This window comes from Colletes gigas, unplaced genomic scaffold (genome assembly GCF_013123115.1).
Source record: "Colletes gigas isolate AHSC1104 unplaced genomic scaffold, ASM1312311v1 Colletes_gigas_Sc00002, whole genome shotgun sequence".
In the NCBI taxonomy this organism is placed as follows: domain Eukaryota; kingdom Metazoa; phylum Arthropoda; class Insecta; order Hymenoptera; family Colletidae; genus Colletes; species Colletes gigas.
Genome location: NW_025106631.1, coordinates 1,031,921 through 1,059,848, shown reverse-complemented (window position 1 = coordinate 1,059,848; position 27,928 = coordinate 1,031,921). Strand labels below are relative to the sequence as shown.

General features: G+C 38.6%; 1 protein-coding gene across 1 annotated transcript; it reads left to right on the top strand.

Moving 5' to 3' along the window:
* Positions 1-130: 130 nt before the first annotated feature.
* Positions 131-27,299, top strand: LOC122401412 (diuretic hormone 44). The gene is made up of 4 exons (XM_043403520.1): positions 131-202; positions 22,918-23,085; positions 26,169-26,561; positions 27,169-27,299. Exons 2-4 carry the CDS (start codon positions 22,936-22,938, stop codon positions 27,196-27,198), a joined length of 573 nt encoding a protein of 190 aa, XP_043259455.1. The 5' UTR covers positions 131-202; positions 22,918-22,935; the 3' UTR covers positions 27,199-27,299.
* Positions 27,300-27,928: the final 629 nt, after the last annotated feature.

Genomic DNA, 27,928 nt, shown 5'->3' with positions numbered 1-27,928 from the left:
CGGAAGTTACTTAGTTAGAATCGCGGCTCGATAAGCCGAAAGGTTCGTTCGAGGATACCTCGCAATCGCGTCCCCGACGAATTCGCACGTAATCTTTCGAGTTATTTTTCGACCGCGATCGAAAAGGAAGATTTTCCATCCGTGACGAAGACCGGAGGGGTGAAACGAACCGATCGCCGACCACAACCTCGTAATTTCTAAGGTACGTGTCGTTTTTTTCCCCGCGTCGCGTCGTTTCCGTCGACATTTCGGTGCTACGAGACGAGAGAGATCGCGTCGGGGTCGCGGCAAACGATTATATTAATTCTCGCCAGTTCCGGTTATCGACGTTTCTGTCTTATCTTCTTTTTCGTTTTGACGAACCGTTATTGAGTAATTAATCGAAATATCGTGGACGATTTATCTGGAAAGTTCGCCGCGGCGCGCTTCGCGGTGCCAGTATAATTTCAACGTCTGTCACGGACTGTGGATTAGCCGAAAAACTCGTCGTGTTTCTTGTTAGTGCGGTCGATTGATATTCGCTGTTTTTAATATTTCATACTACGATGTACCTAGTTCATGGTGTACGCGAGAAAGGTAAGATAGGGTAAGAGAGAATTGTAAAGTGACGCTCGAAAGGCAAGAAAAATTGTAGTCCACGAATAATCGAACCTCATCCTTCGTGGGCTTTTGCCAGGAATAGCAATCAATTATACGAATAGAAACAAGTTTCATATCGACGTTCGCGAAACATCTGTTGCATGCATTTATCACGGTACAAACAAAATGCAACAAGATAGAAAATATATTTTATCCTTGGACTTGTTTCCAGAGAATTAATTGTTGGCGAACGACGGACAATGTTGAAAAATGGCTGTTTTTGGCAATCGTTGGAAGAAGAGTCATTTTTATACACGATCTTCGTAGACTTTCTGAACAATTTTCTAAGTAAATGTCGTTTAAAAATTATGAGACTAAAACACATTAATTAATTGTCTCCGTTCGTAGATAACTGACAGCTTCGACGAGCGTTGTCGTTAGAGTTTACAACGTACGAATTCTCGATAGATAGATCACGTGGATCCGAAACTCTTCCCCGATTTCCCGTTTTACGATCACACTTTGGCATAGTTTTCGCTGTACGTATACCTGCTAATTAACGCGAGAGGTTAATGATCAGACGTGCAGAGTCTTCGCGTGATGTCGCGTCGCGTCGCGTGCTCGGGGGAAAGAAATCTTGCCTCGATGTGAATAATACATTAAGACGACGCGGGTTTATCATGCCAACCCGGGTGTTTACAACGGGCTGTAATTTGAAAAAAGAAACCCATTACACGTCGTCGAGGCTGTGTAACAGCTATGCGAACTCGACTTGGTCGCGTTCTTTTCTCTTCTCCGGTCTGGACAAGAAATTAACAGATACGAGTAGGTCACGGCACGTTTTGACACATCCTATTTTAATAGAAAGTAATAATTATTTAACCCTTATAAAGCTGTTTATGTTTCCATGTATTAATTTTTTGTATAATAACATGTTCATATAAACACTGCTTAAGGGGCAAGTTGATACATTTTCTATGGGGCACATCGATACTGTGTATTTTATAGTATTACTAACAAAAGAATATCCTCGGTGATTCTCATCGATTCACCTGTAAAAGAAGGATTCGAGAAAAGAGGAAAATAGAAAGAATCAGTCTAATAGAAACTAAAGACGATTCCTTATTTTTGTTGTGCAAACTGAATTTATCGTTAATAGTTGCGATCTTTGTTTTCCTTTTTGTTCTTTTCTGCGATTGGATCCAGACCCAAAGGGACTGTAGACCTCGGTATGACCCTTATGGCTATTGGGAATATTGGATTCTTCTATATTGCACCACAAAACGTATGGCGTTCATACGTCTGATTCCATACGCGTTGGTTGACGCGTATCGAGAATTGGTTATTTTATGTTCGCGATTTCGATTCGCATTCAAATGTCATTTTGAGATCCTTCCGATCGATGGGTGAAATTTAAACGTCCAAACAGACGCGTTCGATTCTTTTTTGTCCCATAAGTGGCTCTACGATGTACGACTCAACGTTACACGATTTAATTTTCCGAATAGTTCTCTACGAGGCTCGAACGGCAAGGGCCACTCTGCCAACGATGAAGTTACTAAACAACAGAAAGGATTAAACTAGTAAATTGAATTTTTTACTGTAGGTCGTATTTCGGAATCGTAAGCACCTTCTGAGTAATTGGTTAAAGTGTGCAAAAGAATATGTAACATACGATGAATCCTCAGCTCGACTTTAATTAATTATTACAATTTTAGTCTGTAATAAACGAGCAAAGATAATTTCTGGCCTACAAAAAGATGTTTCAGCTTGACAAATGTGCTTCCGCAAATGGTTGCAGATTATAATCGCGTATAAAATACGAGAATTTTAGCTAGTTTTTAAAAATAAAAAGTAGTTACAGTGCTTACTTTTTTTCAAAGAATATTTTATTTCGGTAAAGTAACAAAATAAATAACTAGGAATTAAATATAATGGAGTTGTACCTTACTCTTTAAATGGAAAGCTTTTGTATTTACACAGAGACGGTTATTTTGTGCTTTCTCTGATGTTCATAAACCTAAAGTTGGAAGAAAAAGGCGTTAAAGGATTTGGAAGGATTAGGTATTCGCTCGTCCATATCCCCCCATTCCGTCACCAAAGAAAAACTTATCGCGCGCGAGATTCTTCGAGGGATATATGGATCTTACGAAGGTCTCAATATAAGTCATAACGAGAGAGTTATTCGCTACTGATTCGAAAACTTTCGCCAAATTTACGAAAAGAAGTTTGTACCTGTTCAAACTTTTTCCGTTACTACCGACTCGCAAACTGGACAGTCACCTATTTATATTTGAAGCTTAAAAAAAAGAATAGAATCAAAGCTATTTGTTTATTAGCCGCGAACAAGACCTGTCGTATAAAAATGTTGTCCCGTTTTCTGTAAGTTCGTGCAAGTCGGACGATAATTGGAAATACGATTCTTATTTTCTAACACCTGCACACGGACTCTTTTGTAGTTCGAGAATCCTACGGGCGCGCGATAAAGACGTCTGGAATACTAGAGCTCCCTTTGGGTGCTTCTCCGGTTGAAAGGGATATGACTTTAGAAACAGGGCTCCGGTACAATCTCAGTTCCCCCGTGAATTACTATACCGTTTCCATCTCCCTCTCGTTTTCTATCCAACTTGATTCAAAGTTTTCAACGTTCAGGAAACGGTCGTTTCTAATTCCTGTGTTCGCTATAACCTGCAAGCGTTTCCGGAAGCGTGAGCGCCGGCAGTAGTTAATTCGATTTCTTTCGAATTTCAATCGCACTGATCGCCGACAATCGAGAACCCGTCGAAAGTTTCGAGAGCGCGGCGCGATCGATTTCCCGTTGGGCCGTTGCGCGGGAAACGCTCCGCGAGATCGAGCACGGAATACAGGGTGAGGCGTTTAAAACCGACTAACTGAATAATTCGTTTACTTCTCATAGATAGAGAAAAAAAAATACGCTCGAATTTCAAGGGGGATCCAACGCGTCGGCATTTTTTGTTTTTGTCGAAGCAGGTGTGAATCTCATTTAAAAAAAAAAAGGTAGTAAGACGTACGAAGATCAATTTCATTTTTCAATACGTTTTCCTAAAATAATAAATTTTATTATCAATTGTCCGGAATACAGCCCTCTTGAAGACATACACGATTGGTCTGGCAGGAGTTCTTGAAACGTCTTTGATATGCCTCCTTTGAGATAACATAAAAAGTAACGGTTTTGTTGCCTTCCGAAGATCCGATATCCCAATGTAGAAAATAAAAAGCAGCTGTAAAATATCAAATCTGTTTATTGTCTCGTCAAAAAGGGCTGTCACTTGTAGCATCGCGGTGAACGACCCCTGCATTTTAACTGAATCAAAGTAGTCATAGTTATAAATAAATTTTCTCATATATCATCTGTCGATATTGAAAATTCTTGCATCTACTTGACCCCCTTTTGATTTAGTATTCGATCTCTTGCACTCTTGGGAGAAGGATATAAAAGAATCAACGTGGAAAGCATGAAAAAGTACATTTTTTTATTAAATAAAAGAAAATTGTCCTTTGTATCGTGTATTAATTAGGTTCGAAGCAGTTTATTTCGATGAATAAAACTACAAACGACATTAGAACTAAATTAGAAGATAATTTAATTTCTTTTTCCTTTAAGGCCGTTTATTTTAGCTCCTCCAACTTCCTCTTTCCAATCTTCTCAGAATTTTCAAGAGTTACATAAACAACCTGTTTCTATTTCCATCGCTCGGATGATATTTTAATTTACTTAAACAAGAAATATGTCAATCATACTTTCGATATTTTTAATACTAGATACGGCAGATAAAAATTCACATCGGAGATGGAATGTAATTATCAAATTAGTCTTCTTGGCGTTCGTATTGTTAGAGAATTGGATTCAATTTGTATCGATTGAAACTATAAACCAACACGGTTTGACGAACATTTAAATTGTAGTAATAGATCATCTGTTTCTTTATTAACCAAAAACGATAGGTTTTCTTCGACATATATTTATTTCAAAAATAATGTTTGTCGAAGGAATCCTTTAGCAAATAATATTATTCGGGCACCTATTGTTCGAATAAAATTTTGCCCAGCTCTGTGCATGGTCGGGTGATCGGTTTTAAACGCCTCCTCCTGTACGGCCAATTGTTCCATCACCGACAATGGCGCCCGTTGACGGCTTGCTTTAACAAAATTATCGCGATATCCCTTGCTGTAAATTGAATTAACTCGGGCTCGATAATGTTACGCATCGGGTCGACGCGCCATCGTAAAATTCGCCCGGATCCTTGGATCGATCGGTGAAAAGTACATCCTGTGGAAACTCATACATAACTCACGAACGCGAAGATTAATACCGTAGCGCAGTTCTGTTTGATGTGCGTGGCTGTTGCCGCGCGTGTTTCCACGATTCCGATGGGATTCGATACGTAGGGATTGCACGGAACATTTTTCGCCTATCCTTTACGTCGAGGATCGTAAAGAAGTGACTTTGTTTAATGTTCCGCTGCTATTCACAAACGTGAATTTAAACCAACTTTATGTCGCGACGCGACTTCGAGCCCACGCCTTCGAATCGTTATAATTTTGAAATTTTTAAATGTTTACTTATCAGTGAATTTTGTCGGGTTAAAGGAAAAAAACACGAGCGATAGTTTATCTAAGTCACCAGTGTGAAATTGAGCAGAAAAATACAAATAAAAAAGTAATTAATTAAATTAACACGAGGTAATTATCTTGCTCGATAACAGAAAGTCACGAGAAAGACCAGAAATAACTGAGAGTTTAGTCATACTTTTATCTTTTTATCAAATTTGTCAACTTTCCCAAATTGTAAAAGAGGAACCTTTTAAAGATATTGAGTCGAGTTTTGTTCTATTTTTTTTGATTTTTTTTATTTATTTTATACCTGAAATCAATCGTTTGGTTCTCGATGTTGGTCCTCGAGGGATTACATCAACCAAATGAAAAACTTTCAGTTCAACAAATACAGCTTTAAAGTTTAGTATACAATATTAAAATATATTGTAGAGTATTTAGAGATTTCAATTGAACATCTAAGAATAATGTTTTCGAGGCTTGAGTCCTTTAAGAAAGGGTAAAAGAATAATAAATTTGTATTTATCTCTAATTTAGACAAACCCTTTAAGCATCTACTTAAATAGTATATTCCCTCTTATTTATAGGTTAAGTGGTGATAATTTTAGACTATTGTATAAAGATAGTATATAGGGCAAAGAGTATGATAGACGATATCTATATTGCTGTGATCTGCTTCTTCAATAACTATACTATGTTTTATATGATACGCTATGAAATTTGCATCAATTACGTAGAAATTATAGGGTGCAAAGTGTAAATTGCTTACATCTGATAGAAATTAAATAGGCGTACACCTATCCCTGAATTCGACGCAGTAAATGGAACGCAAACCGATTAATAATTCGGACGGTGTTGCTCGCACCTAACTGCCACTAGAGTCAGAATCGAAGCTATATCGAACTGCCGGTTATTATCCCTAATAATCGAATAGATTAGTCCAACGATCGAGTTACTGTGGTTTTCGTGATAGACCGGTAATTAATCTTACGTGTGTATGTGACTCGAGTGTCAGTGACGAGAAAGTCAATCGCATAAATCAGAAACGTCAAACTCATTTTTACACGAGGGCCAATTTACACTTTTATACACAATTATCCAACAATAGCAAAAAATATTTTGAAAGCTATCGCATCAACACCGATCACTATATAATAATTTTCCAAAAAAGCAAAACGATGTACATTTTAATTAACCAACCAGTGTAGAAACAAAACGTAAACGGAAGTTAGTTTACGAATAAATCTAAAATTTGAATTTGGTTCGATATGATTTATTTAAATATGTAAAATTTTCCAATATTAACGGAACAGTATGTACAAAGTGCAGCACAGTATCGGACGGTAATAAATTATCGTTATCGGGTGAAATCAAAGAATATAACAAATAACATTGAATCTTAATACCCGTACAGGAAAAATGAACGAGGGAAAAGAAACAGAAATTGTGAATACAAAAGGCACAGTTCAAACGCCCGTCGCTACATGCGTGCATCCCATGCGACATGATTCGCCTTCGCAGAATAGAAAAAGAATCGGCGCGCGAGCGATAACCGATAAAAATGCGTAAAATTAGAAGCAATTACGCGACTCTCGGTTAAAATGGCATCGAATTATCGCCGTGGCCGGCGCCAAAGAGCTGAAATCGTTATCGCGAGTTCATTGTGGAAACGCACTTCGTCTCCGTTGATCTGTTGTAATTTCCGATTGCCAGTGTCCGGAAAGTATTCGGGAAAGAAACGGGATTTTATTTTTTTAAATTACCGCAATAGTTATATTTAACTCGGACGTATCTAATCGCTTCTCTTGGTCCCAAAATCCTATTATTTCCACGCGAACTGCAACGAAACTCGATTTATCCAAACAGATCGGGAGACAAGACAGTTCAGACAATTAGAGTCTATTATTGTTTATTGGTTTATGTACTTGGCAGCAACTAAGCAACGCGTTCGGTAAACCAGACACTGCGACGACATTAATTCCGACAAACGAAGTCCTACGGAACTTAAAACGGGCGATCGTATCTACCTGATGCGACAACTTTGAGCAAATCTTTGTACACAATGGCATTCGTGACTCATTTTCCTCTTTCTGTCAGCACGACACCTCTGACCGTGAGCATGAAGTTATGCTCTGTTACTAAGAGCTCGTGCTCGGCTGTGTCAAAGACGTCATAAATAAAAAAAGGTGACTTTACTCCAATTCTGGTTGACGCAATTATTAGATAATACGATAAGAGGAAACGACACCCACGTATCGTATTAATATATATAATCAATTATGAAACTTGAATTTGAATTAAACGTGGTATCCAATTAAAGAAAATTTTGATGCGTTCCACTCTGCAGATAAGTGTTACAACTGTTGGTCGTATAGCAAGTCCAGGATCCCATTCGTTTCAGTGGCGAAGGACAACGCCAAGCGTTCAGTGCTTTACGAGTTAGGTCACAGAAAAAAAAAAAGAACGTGCGTCGTCCAGAGTCAAGGCTGAGCAGGATTAATCCCATAAACTCTAAAGAGCGCGATTAATTTTCTTAAAAAATCCCCTCTTGGCCTGTAAATTCCTCTTCCGGCGGTAATGATGAAAAAAACTGGCAGAAGGCGCCGCGTCGTCTAGGATAATGATTCAAGTATAATCTTCCGGGTGGCTAAAAGTTATTTAATGATCGCGGGGCAAGTAGAGTCGCCGCGCGATTACCATGCAAACCCCATTTCCGATTACATTGGAATGCTTCTGAAACGCGAGGAATTTCTTTTGTGTCCGGTCACCTGAATACGAGCGTAACTGTCAGCCGATTTGCTTTCGGTGTTTCTTGCCAGAACGTTGTAAAGTTGTATCCTTGTACGCGAGCAGTGCTAGACGCGGCGGGGCTCCGTTATTTAGACTCTGCAAGTTCTTTTTATTGGCTTATCAGCAACGCTCCCGATTCCTGTGCAGATATTCCGTATGCTAATATTGCGTGATGCAACAGTCGGTTACTTCGTAAAGCGGCGAGAATACGTAAATAGGGAAATATTCGTTTTTAAAATCAACCGTCCGTGATCTCGCTAGGTATGGATTAAGGGCATCTTCTACGTACTATCAACCTTCGAAAAAATTTTCTTAAAGAACATTTTAAAATATGTTTGCAAGAGTTTACTCCTGAAAATAATGAAGTTACAGCTCATTTAGAAATTTCTTATCAAAGTACGTTACCACGTCCCTCGATGGCCTTTATCTAACAAATCGGACCAGAATCATTTATAATCATTTCAGCCCGGACCATCATAGAACCACCAACTCCATTAACGGTTGGTTTCAGGCACTTTTCGTCAAAGTCCTCGCCTATTTGACGCCGAACATACGCCTTTCACACGAACATAAGCATGTTCACGAATGTACATAACGCTATTATTATTTCACGAATATGGAGCAAAGCAAATAAAATTTATTAGAAAATCTGTATCGAATTTATACTACACGTAACAACTATTATTATTGTTACCCAGCCGGAAATAGTAATAATTTTGTAATTCTAATCTCGTTGCACTCAATGCCGGAAACGTCTGAGGCGTTTAAATATTTTATTTTGCCCGATACAGAATCGATAAATATTGAATTTGCAACTCCTTCTATAGCCGAGCGCCGTATTTCACGAGTGAGTTTAATTTTTCAAGCAAAGCTTTGGGTTTCTCCATTCTCCGAGTCACAATACGATCGTCTGAATTGAATAGTATATTGAACCCGTTTTCATCCGGAAACGGAGCCTGCAACGTCGAACCTTTATCTACGAATTTCGAAGCTGTTATTGCCAACAATTTATTACTCTCTCTTGACATAAGCTCACGAATTACGAATACTTTTTCCCCCCGACGTCGTTCTCCGCGTTTAATGTTCCAATTACGATTAAAAGCTCAGATAACGAAGTATCTTCTCTTCGTAGCAATATTTCCCTTACATTTTTCAGTTTACCGTTAAAATAAAAATTTTATGCGTAACGATTACTTTCGCGATTCGCTGTGTACGCGTTTATAAATTTTCTATGCGAGATCTGTACATCTCGGCGCTTTTACCTGCCCTCGTAGCTTCGCGCAACACGTAACCGAAGGTGTATTTCAAAATATCAGGGAACACCGTGTCTTCCGAGTACACGCCATAAAATTTTTTTCCTCCCCACCGACAGGAGGATCGAAATGGGATCTGGACGTGTTAAGTAAGAAGGTAAAGGTTTATCGGTCGTTATGGTGTAATGCGAAAAAATTGTAGCAACAGGGTGGGAATTCGTTGGCAGCGCGTTTTCTGACGTTACAATGGCTACCTATCCGTGGCACGAACCCGTTTTATAGAAAATTTTTCTTCGTTTAAGCTGCCAGGAACAAAGCACTTCGAACTTTCAAATACCAACTGTGCGCGTTCGATAAATTCGAACAGAGACTACTTGTTGAATTTCTGTATTCGAATAATCCCGTGATTCGCACACTATTCGGATACTTGATCATTAGAATGCTTAGTTTAAACCATAAACTAAGCATAAATAAAAATATATTAAACTCGAAATTCGTGAAAATTAACGTTGCCCCATTTTTCTATATAGATGAAATTCGAAGGCGTGCAAGTTTTCCTCGATCCCTTTCCTCGCAAGGATATGAATGCCTTTCGCGCGTCATTCGTTCGCGTTACAAATTTCATTTTTCGAGAAATGTATTTTTCATTGAACATTCGCTCGCTGTACGTGAGCGACAGGTGATAACGGTTTCGTGCATATCAGGGGAACGTATTCAGTTTACTGCGTCGCTATCGTTTTCTCTCTAAGGTTTCCTCAAAGTGCGCGCGCGCACGGCGAAGAAAATAAGAACAGAGTCGAAGGAAATAGCAGATAATATTCCGGAAGCCGGGGATATTGATTTCTCTATTCGCGCTAGAGAAAAATTTATTATGTTGCCGTGGAATTTCGAAACCGTCGCACACGTGACTTAGCATGTACGTGTGTGCGCGCGCGTAGGTGAACGTGACGCGAAAGCATGCGGGCCACAGAACAACAATTTTCAAAGGGACGATGAAAGAATTTCTTTGATGCACGTGTCACAAGAGCACCTGGTGTAAAGGGAAAAGCTGATGAGCACGCTCCCTACGCCAATTATAGGGCACTCGGAACCGCGTTATTTTACGGAATTAGATAACACTAATGGAAACTGAAGTCGTACGTTGTACCGAGCAGCAGCAATTTCTTCCGGTTTCTTTATTCGTTGAACTTTACCAGAGGCAACTGGATCAACCGAATTCAATTACGGAGTGCGCAATGAATCTATCCGAACCCTCCGATTTCCGGTGCTATATTTTTCGATGTAAACAAATGCTTTCAACGATTAGTTCGTATTAGATACTTTATAGATATACGTAATACGTAAACTATACAGGGTGCTCTAGAGGCCAAAATGAGACGAAAATCAAGGATACTAATTTGTTGATTGAGGCTTCGTTAAAAAGTTATAGAAACATTTCCGGCCACACAGTATATTTTCGGTAAAGAATTTTTTTCTCGAAAGTGCGTAGGATTTCGAGGGTATGTGTATTGGCCAAAAATGATTGTAAGTGACCCCTGCAAACGAAAATAATTTTTTCAGAATGATTTGAAATTTTTAACGAAGCCTCAATCAAGAAATTTATATTCTTGATTTTCGTCTTATTTTGGCCTCTAGAATTTCCTTCTAAAATTGTACGTTATAGCATTATCTAAGTTAGCGATATGACTGATCGCTTCAACGCGAATCACAAGTACGGTACAGGGAAACGAACCACACTCAAAATGTTGCACGAATTTCCTATGGAATTTTGCTTCACGAGTGTTTGGCTTCAGGATGTTCCTGTGTAACTTTGTGTAGGATAGTTTGTGACAAGGTTCCTAAAATTTTTAAGGTAACTTTGATGTGCCAAGGAATCCTCGAATACCTTTCGTTATTCAAAGCTTGCAACGCGTACCGAATATTCTGCATAACGTACACGCAATCAAAAGCATCGATATAATTTTTCTATTTGTCTATTATTTCGGTATTTTAAAAAAGTAACGAAGTTATACCGCCCACGTGTTCGGTGTCTGAATGGATTTTCTGCGAGACGCGTAATGTCCTTTAAATAGGATTAAAAATTTTCAACACTCGTGGGCGAGGGATTCGTCGAAATGGGGGAGAAATCGCTTTGAATGAATTTTCATAAGCCTGACAATTTGCATTAAACACAAGGTGGTAACGTCTTGCGAAGATCGTTGTTGGAAAACTCCCCCGAGAACCGGCGCGATTGTTTCGAGTGTTTTCGTTCGTCGTTTACACATCGTTACCCAAATTCTCGTAATTGTACAGCTCGATACCGCGTCGACTCGTTGAAAGCGTTGGATTTTGACGCCGTTTGTGATAAATTCGAATGCCGCCCAGAGCTATACAAGGTTAATAATTCTGGCGCGCTGATACGTTTGCAGCAGATTGCAAAATTCGTTTACAATCAGCACGAAATTGACAGTCTAATATGTGCTCGATCGGTTCTACTGTTTGCAAAGTCTTTTATTCTTTCGCGTACGATCTATGTTTACCTTTCGACTCGAATATCGCGTTAATGCACAAACGAACAACTTTACTCGAAATATTTTCCCAGTGTGCGATACCTCGCTCATACTTCCTTCTATAGTCAAAGGATTTGTGATATAATTTGTTGGAAATTTAATTTAAAAACTCTTTTGTTCTGTACAAATTTTCGATACGCAGACACAATTAAAAAACAAAACTAAAAAGAACTAAAAACGAGTTTTAACGTGGGCTAAGCCACAGGTGACAGCTAGTAGTAAATAAACGTTTCGTAGCCGCTGCAGAATCGCCATTTTTATAATACGCTTTCACTGCAAAAATGCGTTGCATACCATGTCACTGCACCATGCTTACTAAATGGCATCGTTTGGTAAACAAAATACTGCCCCAACTCACATTTCCACTTAACACACTGGAAAATTTGAATTAAAATCGCATCTACAATAATCTTATTCGTTCATGATTGAAATTTAACTTTACCAATATTCATATTCAAGAGATAAAAAAACTACCTTTGAAACTTGCTGTTGAAATACTAATTTGGTTAAAAATCTCGAAAATTAATGGAGATAGGAAAAAAGTTTTATTTTTTGGCGAGCAATCAGAAGGTCTGATTAAAAGTTTCACCAAGCTATCAGACATTTATACATAAAGTTATGTGATTAGTTACGTTGACGTCATCTACGACTTGGCAAAAATTTTCCATCGAACCTTGTGATTGTTCGTTAAGAACCAAACGTTGTTCATATTCATAATTTTGTTTCGTTCCCATCAATTTTTTAGACGTTCGACCGAATCAATATTTCATCAATAACCCGGTTAGTTTTCGCCCGTTGAATATGCATATAAACGTAATCCATTCACCGTGTATCGTATTTATATTCCCCGTCGGCGATAATCTTGCGGAAACAGAAATGGATCAGATACAGAAACGCGAGTCTCCGCAAACTTCGGTTTCAATTTTGGCGATCCACGATTCCGTCTGTCGTTTTCACTTTTGTTGGCTTGACGCATCGATACAATTCCATAAACGGCGATTCAGCTGCACCCTCGCTTTCTTCGCACGCTTTTTCTCTCTACATTTTATTTCCCACGATAAGTCAAGTGCAACGCAAACCTCGCGAACGTCCAATCTCAATTTTCTCGAATGTATTATACTTTTTATAGCTCTTTTCCTTTTTTAACGAAGAAAAAATTAAACGAAATCTTAGTTTTTCCGCGCGTTTTCGACAATTGATAACTCGTACGCAAAGCCTCGAACGAAATGTCGTCGCTCTCGATTTTCGTCTTACTTTAGCGCCTCGTAAAAAATTACCCACCTGTAGGAAAACGTCTTGTGCAAGTCAGAGCTGTTTGCGATCCCGCATAATACGCGACGAGATCGGAATATAAAGCAGAGAATTCCGAATGTAAAGAGGGGATCTTGCACCCTGAAAGCCTCTCGGGTTTCTCGAGTTGTTCGGATATACATAATCGGTGAATCTCGAGTTCATTTTTAGTCTTACCAGCAAGTCTTGACTGCTCGACGATCTCGAGTACACGTATGGTAAAAAGCTTAGTTTTTATAATTGAAATTTTGATAGAAACTCGTCCGTTAACCTGACGTTAGATACAACCTTACAACGAACAGAATCTGGTGATCTTATAACGGAGATTTACCGTATGTCGTCGCGCATTTCCGTACAATACGAGAGTCAGAGTCGCGTTTAATTGGGTCATCGGGACGTGCGGCAATAAAACGCGATCTAGCTCTGTTCGCGAGCATAGCGCGCGTCGAGGGTATACGTATCGTTGTAGGTGCAAAAATGTCAGCGAAACGAGCTGGATTATGTTCGAAGCAGCACCGTAGTCGGAGACGAAACGAATATTTCAAGCGCCCGTCGCGTGCCACGCGAATAACATTTACGAACGTGACTAAACTGAGTTTACTGGGCGTCGCGATAAATCAACCTTCCAAATTGTATTTTATATGCAGTATCGCAATTTCACCCTTCTCCCTGTAGATTCCGCGTTCGCTGCTCATCGAGCTCTTGCAAGGTCTGTTCCTTTACTTATAAATAAATGTATCGTCGAAAGAAGTGACACAATAATATTCGCAGCTTTTAAACAAAACATAATGAATAAGAGATTCCAGTACAAAGTGTCAACGCGTTAACGAGCATGTTATTGGATTGGTTGGACGAGAAAGAAAATAACGAAGAACGAGGAGCGGCGTAAGCAAAATTGGAGCGAGCGTGGAAAAAAGGAAACGGCCGGAAGATGCGGAAACTGTTTAATGTCCCGTAGTGTCGCGAACGGCGGTATCCGTGTCGTTTCTCTCGGTAAATTAAATTCAGTCACGTGCGAGGGCTGGTAACGGCCAGTCGCCCCGTAAACTACCACTACGAAATTAAATCGCGAGATTGCATGTCCAGAGGATGGATTATGAATGGGATCTTTTCGGCACAACGTGCCCGCGCACGTACTCGCTTCAATGAATCCCCCGCGTAAACGTGCACGAGACTGGATTGCCGATACGGACTTCCGGATCTCTGCTGACTCTGCTCGAGAATTTCCAAAATTTTCTGACTAATATTTATTTTGTTTTATCAATTTCTTACGCACTGAGCATACAACGTACAAATCAGTTACGCGCAGAGACCGATTTAATCTCTTGGAATTAGAGATACTAATATTTCAAGTTTAAACGTTTGAATTTGTTATAAGAGATCGGTTCTGCCAGGAGAAACTTTTCAAATGATTTAGATAGAAAATACAAACGATGTATATTCCAATTGTTGTTCTACGGAAAGTTTTAAAAGTCCAAACACGTTTATCTTGCACTTCTGATTGCAGATTGTGTATGTCTACCGTGGGAAACGAATGACTTATGACTCCGTACTGTAGGGAGCTTCTTGGTACCATTTATCAAGGTCGAATGACTCAACAAGTGTCCAAATTGCATACTAATGCGTGCGTTGATCCCGGGAGCGATAATGTCGTTTATTACCTGGTAAACGAAAATTATGGATACTGGGGAAAAAAGATAATAAGTACGTGTACAACATTAGGTACCAAACGGTACAATATCGCGCCCATTATGTATCAGAGTGAACGACGATTCAGCAAGTATCCACGGCCTGATTACGCTTTAAAAGGACAACATTTGAATAACCGTATCGTTTTTTTTCAACGGTACACTGCACCGAGCAATTTGTTCAATTTTTTCCCCTACAATTTGCATTTCCACATACGCAGAACCTCTGGCTAAGAATATCGTTAGCTACGTTCAACGTCTATTCAAATAGAAAACAACTTTGTTTTCGAATAGATCGATAGTCTTGAAATTTGCACTCGAGAAATATGTATAGCTTAAAAATATCCATAGAAAATTTGAAATTGATACGTTCAATAATTTTGTCATAATAAAATCTCAAACATTTCCCAATTTTCGGTGTTCCAAACTAGGTATACCTTTTAATGAACATGTATTCGTGTTTGTTTCTCAACAGCCGCTAACAATTGCAAGTAGAATTTCACCGGTATTAATTAAGTTCGTTACAGTAACGAGCACAGAGTATTATTTAATATGAATTCGAAATAAATGTTAATACGACTAGAAAATATCTTAGTATCCTCGAAACAAGAATATTTTTATATTCTCTTGCAGCAGAATATTTGAATTGTTTTATTTTAACATCTTTTTTGGTGTTCCTTTCGCCTAATACGTGATGCCGCACTTATTGAAAATGGGATCAATCGAATCTGTTTAATTACATGAATACGATTCATTGGAATAATTACTCGTAACGAATCCTCGCGCGAAACGCGATGCTTCTGTTATTACACGAACAACAAGAGACATGCAATTATTAATTATGATTCTTGAATGGACATAATTTCTAAATGATAATTCCACACTGTTATAATACACATATAAATTTCTTTTTTTATTTTCATCATTCTCATCGACTGTACAAATTTGGACGGATAATAATTAATATTTCAGATACTTCAACGGTTTTCTGATAAGGGCGCGAATTATTAGGTCGGTTAACTCTTTGATTATCCGACCCTGTACCGGAAGTGACGAATATGGCGAACGCAGCTTCGGGCGCGAATTTCGCTAAAAGTTCCCCAGGAAGGGAAAACAGTTTTCCGTGAAGTTTCAGCAAATATTTAATTTCTCTCTGCAAAATGGGTCTCAGTTGCTAAATGAGAATTAATTTTGTTCGTTTTCCTTCTTCATCTTTTTCTCTCTGTCTCTCGTTCCGTCAACGCCGTAACGTTTAATCGTTGCAACTCCGTCGGGGAAAATACGTTTTCTCGGATGCCGTTATTAGTTCCTATGGTAAAGAACGAAACATCGCCTACTTCAACAGTCCCGTGTCACTTAGTAGAATAGATTAAACGCGCAACTTGTTTAAATTCGTCGGTGATCCGTAGACACGACGCTCTGTCGCGAATCCTAACTTTTTGTTTTTAATTTAACGCCCCAGCAATCTGGTCGCGTTGCATCCGGCATATATTAAATCGACGCAATTAACGACCTGTCTTGCATAAAGTGACGGATTTGGAACTTGATAGAGACAATTTTTACTTGGCAAAATATTAGTATTCATTACTTTATCCGTTAAAAGAGAAATTCTTGAATATTACAAATTATAATAAATAAATTATCATTTTCAAGCTTCGAAAAAATGTTAAATAAGAATAAGCAGTCACCCATTGTATACCAGAAACTCGGGAATAGCGACGCGCGGAATTTTTGCGAATGTTACTTAAATATTCAAACGAAAGTATATGTAGAATGTGACATTTGAATAACAAATTATTCAAATAATCCTAGCACCGATGGAAACTTTTAATTAATACCTTGGTTGTTTCGACTAAATCCAAGTTCCTTATTTATACAATAAGCAGGGAAATTGCTCTGTCAAAATGATATACTACGAATCGTCCGCTCTTTCGGTTAAAAGACATTTCGGAGCAATAACTCACTACTGAAACTTTTCACCGGAAAAATATGGGGCCGAAACGTCTCGTAGAAAAATATAACGATTATCATAATATTTCACAGTTTGCACAAAGGATTATGTTTCGTTCTATCCGTCAACCGATGTTATGACTTTGTAGTTTCTTTATCCTTGGTCATATTTCTGTCTCATCCTCGGTCGGGAATCCTTAACTACTTGAAACGGACGCTTCTGCTTCTCTTTTCTGAATTCTTAAACGGATCTCGCGTCGCATGCTCCCACGAGACGGATATATCAGCACCGAATGACCGACATAATAAACAGTGCAACAAAATTATTCCACGTAGCCAAAACTCAATGAATATTGGGTTAGATTTAATAATAACTTATTCCTGAATCTCGCTCTTCGCAATAACAGTAACATTTAATTACGTTTGCTCTTAATAATTAATTACTATTGCCGCGTAGTATCGCTGTTTCCTTGTTAAATGCAATCTCGCCGAAGTTGACGCGAGAAAGATAAATTCATCGATGTTTGATGAAACGGGTTCTGCTTTATCGGTATGTTCATACGCGTCGCTCGCAATTAACTCTTGCGGCCCATTCAGGGATGAAAATGTTATGAGTTGCCATGTTTTCTTTTTTTTTATTTCATTTATCTTGCACATTAACAAATATTAAATTTCATTTTCATCGATGGAAATGTATTTGTATCTTTTTCGTTCGATGCATTTGATGATTGAAATTGATTTATTAAAATGTTTAATTCTCCAAGCAATAAATATTTCTGTTTCGCGGAGAGTAAATGCAAAATATTCTGAATAAAGGATATTCGTGAATTGAATTCGAATTATTTAACACTTGGACGATAAAGATTTTATTGACAGACTTTTACAGACTTTATTGTTTCACATGTCGGACAAAATTAGTATAACGTTATTTTTTTTTCGATTTATGTCAATTGTGGTACTAGTAGACGTTGAAAACAATTACAGTGACGATATTGGTGGACAATATCGTAGAAGATTTCACGGATTCGATCCGAGGGTTGTCGTATTGAATTAGGCAACTTCTGTTCCGTTGAAGGTGTTTAAAATATACGTGAGATCCATTCATCGCTCCTCGCGTGGCACGAAAGATAGCTGGAAGCACCGCGGCGTCTGACAATGAACGTACTCATACTACTTCCTGCGATGAATTTCAACTATAGACGGTATTTACGTCAACGATCATAATGCATCTTAATGTCGTAAACATGAAAAATTGGAAAACTTGCTCGACGCAACGAAGCTGAAGGCACCCAATTCGAATACGATTTTTTAAATTTATAACAGGCATTCGTTCTAATAACATTTAAAAAACGATGTTCTGTTCGTTCGAATTGAAATCGCTGCATTCAATTATTACAACATCTATTATACGATCGTTGGTAAGATTTACTCGCTGTGAATGTTTAAAACTATTTAACTTGGTGTTAATAAAATATTAATTGTAGAGGAATAAAGCCGTAAAAGGTATTTTAGGGAAGATTATTCTGGTGCAACGTTTTAGATTTGTGGCATTGCCAATGATGTCGATCGATCAATCAATATCCTGGCATTATTCATGTTAGTAATTACCATTTTTATACCTTTCGGAAATATCAGCCTGACGACGTTGCACCTCCGACGCCTATTAATCTGCATTGATACTTCGATCATAACTGCGCGTCTTCGTTGGTAAAGTCTATCCAACGCTCGAAACGACACCAAGTGATCGAAATGAGATTTTGAGAGTTAAAAAATTACGAGGCAAAAATGATACGTCGTCGAAAAAATATATTACGGCGCCATTTTACTCTCACCTTGCAAATTGCGAATGCAAATTTTCATAGAATGCCTCTACTCGCGCGTTTCGCATATAGACACAAGGATCATTTCGAAAAATAATGTATTGATCTAATTTAAACTATATCTTAGTCGTAGGTCTTTAAAAAGTTGTTGATATATTTGGTGAATAACTTTTAGTGTTTCTCTATAGTATGGAATAATTATTGTTCAGGGTCGGAGGACATTATCGATAAATCAATACGGGGAATTAATCCTTTTGGCCCTTCCATCGTCCATAGATTTCCGGTGGCCCTAACCAAACCTTACAATAATCGACGTGTTGACCGCGGCTTGCTATTCTGGCAATGTTCGACGCGTTCGAAGATACAGTTTGCATTGCACGAAAACGTGCTTAAACGGCCACGGCGTCAATCGATTTGCTCGATTCGATTATCGTGCAAAAATAAAATTACTAAAGTTCAAAATTCCCCCGAAATCGAGAGGCTTCGATAATCTCTCGAAGTTAACTTTCGTAACGCCATTGTATTCCACGATGACCGTAGTTCCGTCAACCGCAAAAAAATTGCCCGATGCGCGTAGGAAAGTAATTTGCATAGAAAGCGAATTCTGTGCTACTGTTGTCCTTTTTCAATTGAAGTCATATATTATATGTAGATTGCAATAAATGCGAATTGACCGTTAGCTTGCACGGTTTCGTTAATAGTACGCCTCGAATACAAATTCTAACCGGAGCAAATCAATTTTCATCGGCCGCTGTTCGATACGTACGACCTACGCGAAATCTCGTTATTGGAAATTTGTACAGAGAATCGCAAACAGAAAAACTGCTGTGAAAACTGACGAGACATCCTATTTAATTGTCATATACAAATTAGTGGCGATAAAACTTTTCTATTTACAGATTACCATGCGGATGCTTTTAGTAGCAATAAAACAATAGGCTAAACGTTTCTTTTTATCGCGCTATAAAATTCGTCGAACGCTTATTTCCAACATCGACGGTTAATGATGGCGGCGATCAACGCGCCGAATCTTTGGCTTCGAGCGACAAGACTTTAATCTGGCTGGAAAAAACGGTCGTAAAACACGAAATGCTATTAACGTTTAGCGGTAGATAGCGCGAATTTGCATTTTTCGGGATAACGGGATTTCACCGGAAGTGCCAATTCGTACAATTGCGCGCGTGTGTACGTCTCGACGGCGCGTCGATAATTTATTTTATCTTTTCTGGTAACGGGAGCCCCGGTGTCGGATTTAACGGACGAAAACGAAATCGACGTACTTTCGTCGATAAACGGTTATTAATTTCGTTAGGAGCGCGGAATGATCAGATATTTGAGCTGACGCGAAACTTCGAAGAAGTTTTAACAAACAAAGTCAATGTTTGAAGGTTCGAATTGGTGTTAACGAAGCGGACAAGAAGCGTTCGCGAAGCGAAGTTTGCTTTAAAGTTAAGCAAAACTGTACATTTCGGGTTAGTCGCGGCTTGTGTAACTTATCGTTCACATCGAGCAAGTAATCAACGATAAAGCAACTTTTACGCGTACCCTTGCTGCGAAATATTGTCGCGGTCGTGATGGCGGACGTAACTGTCGTTGTTCCCTTCTCGGTAATCAAGTTTCCACATTGAGGTTAAGTTTTAACATCGTGTTAGTTCATTCTATAGGCTCAAGTTATTTTTGTAGCCTGATTCTATTTCAATTCGTTTAACTGTACGTTTCGAAACTCCCTAGATTTGATCTGCAATTATGCTCGAATTACGGCGGAGCCTTCGTCGTTTTTGTACCAGACGTGGAAGTAAATTTGAACGGGGTAATTATTTTTCAATTGCAAATTTCAGTAAACACAAAGTTTCGACTGTACTAGTAGTTGTTTTAATCCACATTCCTCCACATCCCGTTCACCCCGTTCACTTTCTCCGACGGTAAGGGAATGCAAATAAAAGAAAATCAATTTTCCGTTCGCGTAGAACATGAAACAACCCCCTTAAACGTCGAGCCGTTCATTTTTAAAGCTCGATATATATCACCGCGGCGGCATGACCCTACTCGTTCCCGTTTTAAAGTAAACCTTAAACTCGTCTGCGAGCCAAGACCTTAATTGCGTCGACGGTGACGACAGCGAGAGTGGAAGAACGGTCGGGGAATAGGAGAAAATATTTCGCGGGGCAATAGGCGTGAAATTATTTGCGGGCGGACAGACGGGAAATAGAAAGACGCTTCGCGACATTAACCAGAAAACGGTGAGGTTCTATTGGTAATTAATCGAAACGTTACAAAGGAACTTCGAACGTAATTCTTCGGGCTGTTGCAAACGCGCGTAATGTCTGTAACTTCGCTTAGAGTGTTCGAAACGAACGAAGGGCATTGGTAATCTCGGAAGGGGACGTTGCACAGGCGCGCGAAACTCATTTTTGCCTGAGTGCCAATTGGCATTTTGCTAACGCGCCGTGGGACGCAAATGTATGGTACTCTCTTCTTGCAACCGGATCAGGAACGTCAGATTTCACGTGGAGAAACTTTGGGAAAAGTTTCTGTCCTTTTTTTCTTGTCTTGAGATTATCTTACGTTATAAATATATTTACTCCATTTTTTTTCTATCAATCGAGAGATCAGCCCTTATAAACCACTCCGTCGAAACAGAAAAACGATGACGGATTTTTAGTTCGAATATTACGAAATCTCTGGCACGTCCCTTGTTTCAGAACGTCCAAACGCAAAGCCACCCTTAAGTCCGGACACGTTTGTCGCGTTAGAATCGTCTCGGACGCTAAAGCCCGATGTTATTCTTGGAACAGTAGGAGTATCGACATTATCGATAGAATTACGATCCTTTAACAGGACAATGAAAACGATAGTGTTGTTGGTTGTAGCCGCAAGACAATAACAAAGCCCATTTCAGTGACAGGGCTAGTGCATGGGCTAGTGCAAGAGGACAAACTTACGATTGAGTTCGTTCTAACGCTATCGTTTTCATGCATGCATATTATATCCGTAATGGCTAATCCTATTAAGGGAAATAACCACTATGCTCGGTTGAAACGTAAGATCATCCTATCAATGTATTCTTGAACTCTATTGATGTCTCTTGATTTACATGAAAATAAAGTTTGAAAGAAACTAACGTTTCCCTGAATATTCTGCAAAGAGGAATGTACTATACATACGTCATGATTAAAATTGAGAGTAAATTGCACTAACCGTTTTAACGAAGAACCTTTCGTTTGTTCGACGCAGCGTACCGCCGGCTTCGTAATTTTCTTTCTTCTGCATTCGCTATAATGGGTGATCCGGTTGCTGCTCATTTTGCCATTGATTAAAATAATTTTTTTAATGTTCGTCGATTACAAAGCACCCACGGAAAAGAAATTACAGTGATAAAGAAGGAGAGGCCACGATCGACCGCTAGGTTCGTGCAGACGACGAAGCGTAATTGGAAAGCTGGCGATGGCAACCCTAAATTACCATGCGCAAATTAAACCCGTAGTGTTAATGAACTCGCTGATGACAACGTCACTGACGACATCAACAGCGATCGTCGACGTCTATATCGGCACATCGACCCACATTCGTTCACTGCCGAACTTGACCTTCTCGTTCGTTGTTCGTGTTTGACGTTATTCTTCTTCTAAAGTTAACGTGGAGTATTAGAATTACGTTTTACTGGAATTCTAATTACGCGTTTATGTCTAACATTTGCGAGTCAAATTCAATATATCGAAATCATCATTATGATTTCTTTGGATCTGTTAACTTATGCTTCGTGACTTATAACCACGATGTACAATTGCATTTCGTTGCCACGTATTACCGTCTAATGTCTAACGTCTATTGGACATTAGTTGAATCGGCTTCTTGGACCCAGACGCGAAGGTGGAATAGTGTAGTTAGGATACCTTGTAACGGGATGGAGTTATAATGGCACTTCCATCAGCGAAGAGTATCAAACGGCCAGACACCCTTAGACCGGATGTTAACTGTGCAAACAGGCGTGGTCCCAAATAGCTTCTTCACCTGAAATTTAGCTTTTCACGAATCACGTTGCCAGACCAAACCTGGATACTTGGCACCGATTGATCGAACCAAAAATTCCAAAATGAGTTTGTAGTTTCGTTCGGTGAAACTGGATACCTGAATATTTTTTAAGGGAAACTTGTAAAATATTTAAAAAAACATATAGTTCGCGAGTCACATTGTCATGTAAAAAGAGTTTCATTCTTGTGATAATGTCATCTCATATTGCATAGATTAAAATAAAATTCTAATATCTTAGTAGCGAACCAAGTGTGTTTTACATAATATATTTAAAGAATAAATTTTGACATTCTTAATCAAATGTGGAAAAAATGGCATAACCACATTATTTTGAAAAGAATTTAAACGCATGGTATGCATGTACTAAGAAATTGTTTTTACCGTATTTCAGATACATTCGCATCCCACAATGACATTTATCAAAGTCTTGGTATCAATTCTATTAATTACTATCGTGTCTGGGCAGCCAATATCGTACAGTGCTTACGATGAAAGGGAACTGTCGCGGGAACATCCGCCATTTTTATTGCTGGTCGATCGTCACGTTCCGGAATTGGAGGTACGATAATTTTAAGAAAATTCTCTACTCCGATGCACGAAGTAATTAGAGGATCACTTGTTGCACAACACTTTAGATTACTTGCCAAGTTTAAGTAACTGTAGGCTCCGTAGGTAAATTTATATTTTCAAAACATTTGATATTTTATATCTCGATAATACACGAGATGTCATTACAAAATAAATTTATTTACAAACTTTATGGTTACTCAAATTTGTTGTGTGACCCAAGTCACATCCCGGTTGGATTACGGTTAATCCGGATTAATTGGAAGGACAGATCTGCCAGGATTAAGCGATAATCCGGATTAGCGGAGTAAAAAAGTAGCTCCGAAAGACAGAAAAACTCGTAACTCGTTTGAATGGGAAATTTAAGGCCCATAAATCGCTTTACCATACAAAAATTAATTAACTTTCTTTCGTTATACGTTTTTAAACTTGATTCGCTGTTTTTTAAATTTGGTCTTTCGATCGATTAGGTTTCCATTAAGTTTCGTTTTCTCGACATTTCACAACTTCGCTAAACTGGTCTTACGATCCATAAGAAAGAGAAACGATGTAAGGAAGCCAGAATTTTCCGTCACCGGTCGCAAGTTTAATATCTGAAATACTGATCGTCGCGTTAAAAAAGTTACGTGCCACAAATGAAAGATTTCTTCTCCCTGTTAAACCGCCTACGAGTCTTTGTGCAATATCTTCGCTGGTTCCTGGAATATTTGCTTGTAACAGGTTACGCGACTCACAATATACATACTTCGTATCCTGAATCGACTAGAATCCTTCGCACACCAACACGGATGCATGCGCGAAGTATAATGCTATTACATGGACGAAGATCCACCACGTGTCGATCAAGTATTGGCACGATGTGAAACGACTACAGATATTCCATCATGGATAGAATTGAATGCAGACCGTGAATCGAGAACGGTTCGTTCCATCTCACCTGAGTCACGCAGACAATCAAATGTCAACGCAAGATCCGACTTCCGTTTTATTTACCACCGTATAAACAGATTATTGGAAAGCTATCACCCTCACCAAAAGTAATTACATCGTTGTCTTGTGATAAATATTACAATATCGGATCGTTTCGTAAGTTCTTCAGCTCTTTTAGAACAATTTGTAAATTATGTCGCACCAAATTCACCTTATTTTGACCCCCCTCCCTCTCCCTAAAACAGAACATGAATTTGAAAAAAGCAATTAGAAAGACGAACAGAATTAACTTTTAACTTGTATCGTGTATTGACAAAACGTAATTGAACACACACGGTAATAGTCTTCGTCCAATCATTCTGAAGTATCGTAGGAATCATTTTGTTCGCCAAATATCGTAATGTCGTGGTCGCGATCAAAATATCTGGAATCTATAAATAAGAACCATCCTGGTGCACGCTCGTGAATGTACCGAAAGGGCGAGTAATTGAAATTATAATTGGAACGCCGTTTAACAACGATTTCTTGTATTTTAATCAAGCACGACCGGCTGATATACATGCATAGCCTGGAACAATACAGGGAAATTAATGGCGACAACTGAACGATTCCAGTGGCGCGTATAAATGTCGCGTTACCATTCCTCGAAGCACCATTCTTCCTATTCCCTCCTCTGTGCGAATAATTAAAACGATCTCAGAAGCGACGAGTGCTACCTACAAGACGGTTACCCACTCTCGTTAAATATTCTTAATTAACGTTCGTACGCAACGCGTATCTCAATGACTTGTAAGTCATTTTTATAATCCAGGGCATAAATTACGGGCGAAAAACGCGTGTGAAATTTGAAGCACGGCTGAACACAAAGAATTTCCACCGCAGGTGCGTGTACCTCTTTCGGAACGAGCCTTCAGACTTTTTATTCGTATTCTTGAGCGCCTATTCCGTAAAAGTGGCAATAAAATGAGGGAAATATCGCGTGGAGGATAGACTGGCGAACTGTACGCGTCCCACATATGAGGATCGTTTCCGTTTCGTTCTTCTCTTCTTTCTTCTTTTTTATTTTTTCACTTCGCGAATCTGCATTTCCAGCTTCCCGAAGCGTTTTAACCGTAAATATAATAGAACGTTCAATTCTCTGATATATTCCTCTTTTGCGAAAAATGCGGGTATCATTTGCAAATTTATATAAATTGTGGAAAAAATCGTCGTACGTATATAGGGAGTAATCGAACGCTCGAGTACGACAAAGTTAATTTTTCTCATTACATATACTTAAATATTAGATAATAAAGTTATATGACTGTGAGATAATAATTAGTTTCGCCTCTAAAACTAGTTTTATTTCGAGAAATTCTCTATAGCGATACTTAAGTTCGATGCTGTGCGCCGCGTTGTCTTTTTATACATTCGCACAATTCCCCTAACAATTATTTTAATATCGCGCTCTGTACGTGTGACGCGAAACTGCATTTATTATAACGTTTCTCTTTCATTATACTCGGACAATCCTCGGGAAGAAGTTTACGAGAATATTTAAATATCGTATCATTTCAATATTCTCATCGAAGTCACCCCATTTTTAGTTGTAGCACTTTTCTTGTGAAATAAGCGATTTATGATAGCTTTTGTGACACTTTTCCTGTTGATAGGTCTACCCAAATATTCCGCAAATTGACCATTTTCGAGTCGCGTCGATTTTCTTGCTGGTTAGCGGTACGTTATCAAAAGGGTCAAAAAAGGTTAAGCCAAGCACGAAAATGACCCTCGTTCTAAGCTCCCTTTCCCGAGAAATTAGGCCTTTATCTCGCGGCAAAGCAAAAATTAAGTACCTCGTAAAAGTGGACACAAAGATCGTATAAGAATACGCTCGCTTTAACACGGGGCAAAGTTATTCCATTACCCGAATGAACGCGTTTCGGAATAACGTTATTACTGAAAGTCTGAACGAATAAATTGGAACTTAAAAAATTTGTTCATACTGTTCGTTTATATAGAAAATTGCTTGAACAGATTTTAATTACCTTGTATTTTCAATCAAATTCGATATAAATTGCTAATAGATGGTCGACGAGTTCCATAAATCTAGTGTGACGATCGCGTGTTCCGCGTTCCAGCAAACTAATATAATTCTGCAATTTGTAGAATGAAATGTTTGACTCGGGCAACGATCCTGGATCAACGGTGGTCCGAACCAAGCGCATCGGATCTCTGTCGATCGTGAATTCGCTGGACGTACTCCGACAAAGAGTTCTTCTTGAACTTGCTCGACGCAGAGCGATGCAGGCTCAGAGACAGGTCGACGCCAACCGACGTTTAATGGAAAATATCGGGAAGAGATCGTTGCCACTTTACACCGGTGGCATGTCAAAGTCGATCGACTCCAGAACGAGAAACGGAATCGAATACACGGTCGATCGGGATGAAAAGAGCCACGATCCAAGCTTAGCGTCGGAGAGAATGCCCGCAAAAGTGGAGGATTGGCTACAAACGGACGACGCCACTTTTCGAGAAAGACAAGACGACCAACCGCGAAGGGTAATTATTTTGAAACGATAGATCGCACATAATACGCGACAGAATTTTACAAAATTTTGTGTCATTTAAAAACAAAAATATAAGTGAATGATCGAAGTGTTTGTAGGAGCAAGAACGTAAGTACGTAAGAACAATAGTTTGTTTAAAGAAAATTGTGAAAACAAGATATCTTTTTATCTTTTAGGCTTTATATTATAGCCTTGGAGATTTTGCAAGAAGACGCTTCTAAGGAAACTTATTCTAAACTCAGAATAATTACGAAGAGTATACTATTTGATTTTAAGAAATTTCAACAAAAAATAAGAATATTAATTTTTTATTTTTTTCGCTTTTTTTAGTAGTCTTAAGATATGCAGTAGAGCCTCTATTACCTGTATTAATAAGGGTCATTCGACGCAAAATCAGGCCCACGTAAAATTAGAGTGGATTTAAGTGATCATTTTAATTTCGATTTCTTCGAACAACAATGTTTCCAAGACAGAGTCCCAAAAAATTAATATTCTGAGCACACCGGATAATTGAGGTCCTACTGTATAATGAAATTTTCGCCACAAAGTTTTTTTTTTTTTTATTTTGAAAAGAATACGTTTATTGAATTTGTTTCCAGGTGCAGGCAAACGAGCTGCGTTTACTCTAATCGACTCGACCAGAAGATCGAATCACAACTATCGCTGTTACGGTTTTTTATCTAACGAGCCAATTACGATATAGTTTACCTATTTATTCGTCATATTCCTCAGGTTTTACCATATACCCATGTATACATTTTATGGTGTGCAGAGTCTACAATTTAATATCGTTTCATCCATTAACTGTTACCTGCAAATTACTCACGTGTCAAGTATAAAGCAAATATTAACGTGCGCGCATGAAGTTTCCAGTAGATCAATAAATTTAAGAAACAGAATGTTTTCAGTATTCCCGTTTAAGTTTGAATCGTTTTAACTAGTTTAATCTTACGATATCCAGAAAAGGAAGGAAATAGAAATACAATGGAAATAACGCGTGAACCTCGTTGCTCAGAACTTAGTGGGCAAAGAAATACGCAATGCTAATTAATCGAAACTGTGCGCATCCTATTTATTTTCATGTTTTCCTTTTCAATTGCGCAAACTCATGAAACAGAACAGTATTATGTGTTGTGATCTTTTTTCAAGTCTGTTTAATCAGTAACCACTGTGCAAAACAACTGACACCCAACTTTAGACGTATAATTTAACGTACGTGTATTTCTTATCGTATTAATGTTAAGTTTTAAGAACACAATAATGCAAGGCATGTTATTGTAATTATTTAAAGATGAAAATGTCCCAACTTCAAAATCAAGCATAGAAACATGAAATAATAGTATAATATTGTACCTACCG